The 3,801-nt window shown below is 41.9% G+C and overlaps 1 protein-coding gene across 2 annotated transcripts in view; it reads left to right on the top strand.

The window, feature by feature from the left end:
- Positions 1–951: 951 nt before the first annotated feature.
- The window catches only part of arhgap10 (Rho GTPase activating protein 10), a 282,472-nt gene continuing 279,622 nt past the window's right edge, over positions 952–3,801 (top strand). For both annotated transcript variants that reach the window (XM_084318126.1, XM_084318127.1), the window contains exon 1: positions 952–1,601. In XM_084318126.1, coding sequence (XP_084174252.1) covers positions 1,439–1,601 — 163 coding nt within the window. In that variant the 5' untranslated portion in view covers positions 952–1,438. The remainder of the gene's footprint in view (positions 1,602–3,801) is intronic.

Genomic DNA, 3,801 nt, shown 5'->3' with positions numbered 1-3,801 from the left:
CACGACCACAACACCAGAGGGAGCTCCACAAATCATGTTAAACCCTGATTCAGCTCAAACAAGCACAACAATACATACGGCGGGGAGGGAATATATACATGCGGTGGGGAGGAGACTGTCTATTAGGAGGTGGTGGGGGCATTTACGGTGGAACGCCCTACCCAAAGCTGTAAAGGAATGTGAATCACTACCCACTTTCAAAACCACTTTCAAAGAACACCTACGGGAGACTGCAATTCGAAACTGGCCCCTGTAAATGTCCCAACCCAACCCCCTCCAATGTACAGTAAATGACGAAGTATGGTTTTGTCAATATTCCAATGTACAGTTTTGCTTGTACAGTTGTACAGTGTCCCCCACCCACCCCTCCTACCCAACCCCCCACCCCCCCCCCACCTCCAATGTACAGCCCCCCCCCACCCACCCGACCCAACCCAACCTACTCCAACCTCCTCCAATGTACAGTTTCTACGTCAAATGTATACTCTCTTTTCTGGACTATTTTTGTATCACTACCAGTACTGTATTTTCAAATCTGGTATGTCATAAATGTATAGATGTAGCAGTACTGTCTATCTGTATGTCGTGTATGTCATATGATGAATTGAAAATGGGGGACCCTGAAGTCTTTCTCTGGTCTGCATCCCCTTAACAATTGTATGTATTGAGCTGTACTGTACTGTACTGTACCCATTCTGCAATCTGTTAATAAAGTTTTCAATCAATCAATCAATTACTCTCCTAGTTGACACGGGGTTTTATCCGATTTTTCCTAGTAGGAAGTCGGAATTTCCGAGCAGCGAGTTAAAATGGAATGTAACATCAGTCCCTGTGGGAGGAGTCTTGCTGCACATTCCGAGGGACACGCCCACACAGACTGAGCGACACGCCCACACAGACTGTCACTCACGCACAGCCAGGAGTTTCTCGATCTGTCACTTTCCCCTCGGACAGTGTGTCTGCTCTCTGGACTTAACGACTGGGGGATTTACAACTTGGCAACTGAGATGCATTTGTAATATTAATTATTTAGCGTTAACTGGCTACTTTTAAATACGTGACTTGATCGTTTTTTCCTCGTCTTACTCTTCTCGTTGGCAACACAGCTGATGAGCAGCAACAGCTTGTGTGCTACTAGCTAGGCTAGTTCACCGAGTAGCTATGCTTCTCCCAAGATAGTTAGTGAGCGTACTGGCTGTGGCTACAAGACATAACGTTACATCTAAACGTTGCAACTGACAAGTATTTATAGTTTACTTAGCCGGGGGAATTTTAACAACGTGGAACTTTTTCAGTCGGGAATCCGTAAACGTCACTTGTCGTTTGGACAACACTTTGGATTGATTTGTTCACAATCAAGCTTGTTGTACCTGCTGCAAAATCAGCAACTCCCTTTTTTTGACTAGGGTCCTGTGCTAGCAAATCCAGCTAGCAATCTATGAAAGAAATGGGATTACACCCACTGGAGTTCAGTGAATGCTATCTGGACAGTCCCATCTTCAGGGAGAAAATCAAGGCACACGAAGCAGAGTTGGATAAAACCAACAGGTTTATCAAAGAACTCTACAAGGATGGAAAGAACCTTATCAATGCAACAAAGCGTAAGTTTCCCCCCCAAGTTAACATCTGATGGTCTGCTGCTCTGCTGACTCTTAAAGGAACACTCCAACATTTTGGGAAATTTGCTTATTTGCCATCTACCCTGGAGTTAGACAAGAAGATGCATACCTTTTCTTCTCTGTGCTATTAGGCTTAGGGAACAGCTGCACCATTAGCCTAGCTTAGCGTCATTCACTGGAAGTAGGTGTGCCAGTGTAGCCTAGTTCCAAACAGTCACGAAATACACTCCAAATACAATCAAAATACAACTACAAAACGTCCCTGTAAACATGTTGTAACCTGTGTATTTACCACATGGAGAAATAAAAAATTATTTAATTAGACATTTCCGTTTTCTAAGCAGATATACTCAGAATTATTTTTGCCGAACCACTGCTGTCTGGGTGCAGTGACTTCACGTAACCAGTGCTACTTTCTAACGTCGAGGCCAGTGTTTACATTTTCGTTTCATTCAAAGGATCCGAAGTAGGGATGTCCGATATTATCGGCCTACCGATATTGACATTAAAATGTAATATCGGAAAATATCGGTTTAAAAAAAAGAAAAAAAAAATATATATACTTTTTTACATTTATTTAACCTTTATTTACCCAGGCAAGCAAGTACGAACAAATTCTTATTTTATTTATTGTCAAAAGTATGCATAATGTTGTGTTAATTCCACAACAAGAGATATGTCGCAAAATAATTGACCGACAGAGTTTAAAATACTGAGGCTCCGCGCCGAGGTGTTTTAAACGTCAGTGAAGGTAAATTATTTTGCTACAATGACCGAGTATAAGCTATACATTATCCCGCTTATTACATGGCTAACTTACTAACAATATACCTAATTCATTTTACGAGATCAAATGCAGACGCAGTTCTGTTCTGTCGCTCCCGCTGTCATCGCTGGCAGCTTGCACTGATGACTGAATGCAGCTGTGCATATGCTGAAACAGTGTTTCAAGTTTCAAGTTTCAAGTTTCTTTAATAGTTGTCATACAGAAGTACAGAATACTTTCATACAAAATGCTTCTTACTGTTACGCTCCAGAGACTGTGCTAGACAAGATAGTATCAAATAACATGGTATAGCATGTAATTTAGAAGAAGAAAATGAGGTCACAGTGTTCGGTATAGACATATGTACAATGTTCTGAGTTACCATGTAATATACAATACTATGCAGACTGCAGTGTACTAATGTACAGTACTATATAGTGCAAAGCAGAAATGGGATGAGGTACAATTTAGGTACAATTTACAGTAAGGTGTACGAGTTGTAGTGCAATCCTTCATCAATAAATATAAAGTGTGGGGAGTGGGTGCTACAGTGTGTTTGTTTAAAGTGGGTGTGTGCTATAAAGTGTGTGGAGTGGGTGCTACAGTGTGTTTGTTTAAAGTGAGTGTGTGCGTGTGGATGTGTGTGCTATGTGCGTTTGGTGGTTGTTGTTGTGTAGTGTTCATTGTTCGTTTAGCAGCCTGATGGCCTGGGGATAGAAGCTTCTTCTGAGTCTTTCTGTGCTCGCCTTGAGACTCCGGTATCGCTTGCCTGACCGCAGCAGTTCAAAGAGGCAGTTGTTCGGGTGACTGGAGTCTTTAATGATTCTCTTAGCCTTGCCCTTGCAACGCTTGTTGTAAATGTTCTGGAGGGTGGGGAGCCCCCCTCCAATTGTGCGTTCGGCTGAACGTGTGTGTCAGTGGGCTTGATTACTCCAGCTGCGAAAAACAATAATCACCGGTGGTTATCGAAAAATTATTCACCGCTGTCGGGGGCTATTGACCAATCACAATCAAGCATTTCGGCGAATGTTAAAACGCCATGTAATGTTAATTACCTGAAATTATTCCGTTTTTTTTGGCGGGGGGGAACCCAGCATATATCTGTATCGGTTGATATCGGTATCGGAAATTAGATAGATTCCAACACACCAATGGAAATAATCAAGAACACACGTGTGTTTCCTCAGACTCAGAGCATTTGGCAGTGGTTCGGCAAAAAAGAAATCAGAGTATATCTGCTTAGAAAACGGAAATGTCTAATTCAATTATTTTTTATTTCTCCATGTGGTAAATACACAGGTTACAACATGTTTACAGGAACGTTTTGTAGTTGTATTTTGATTGTATTTGGAGTGTATTTCGTGACTGTTGGGAACTAGGCTAAATGTGTAACCTACTTCCAGTGAATGACGCTAA

The sequence above is a fragment of the Notolepis coatsorum genome (assembly GCF_963971535.1).
Source record: "Notolepis coatsorum genome assembly, chromosome: 7".
In the NCBI taxonomy this organism is placed as follows: Eukaryota; Metazoa; Chordata; class Actinopteri; order Aulopiformes; family Paralepididae; genus Notolepis; species Notolepis coatsorum.
This window is presented reverse-complemented; position numbering and strand designations above follow the sequence as displayed.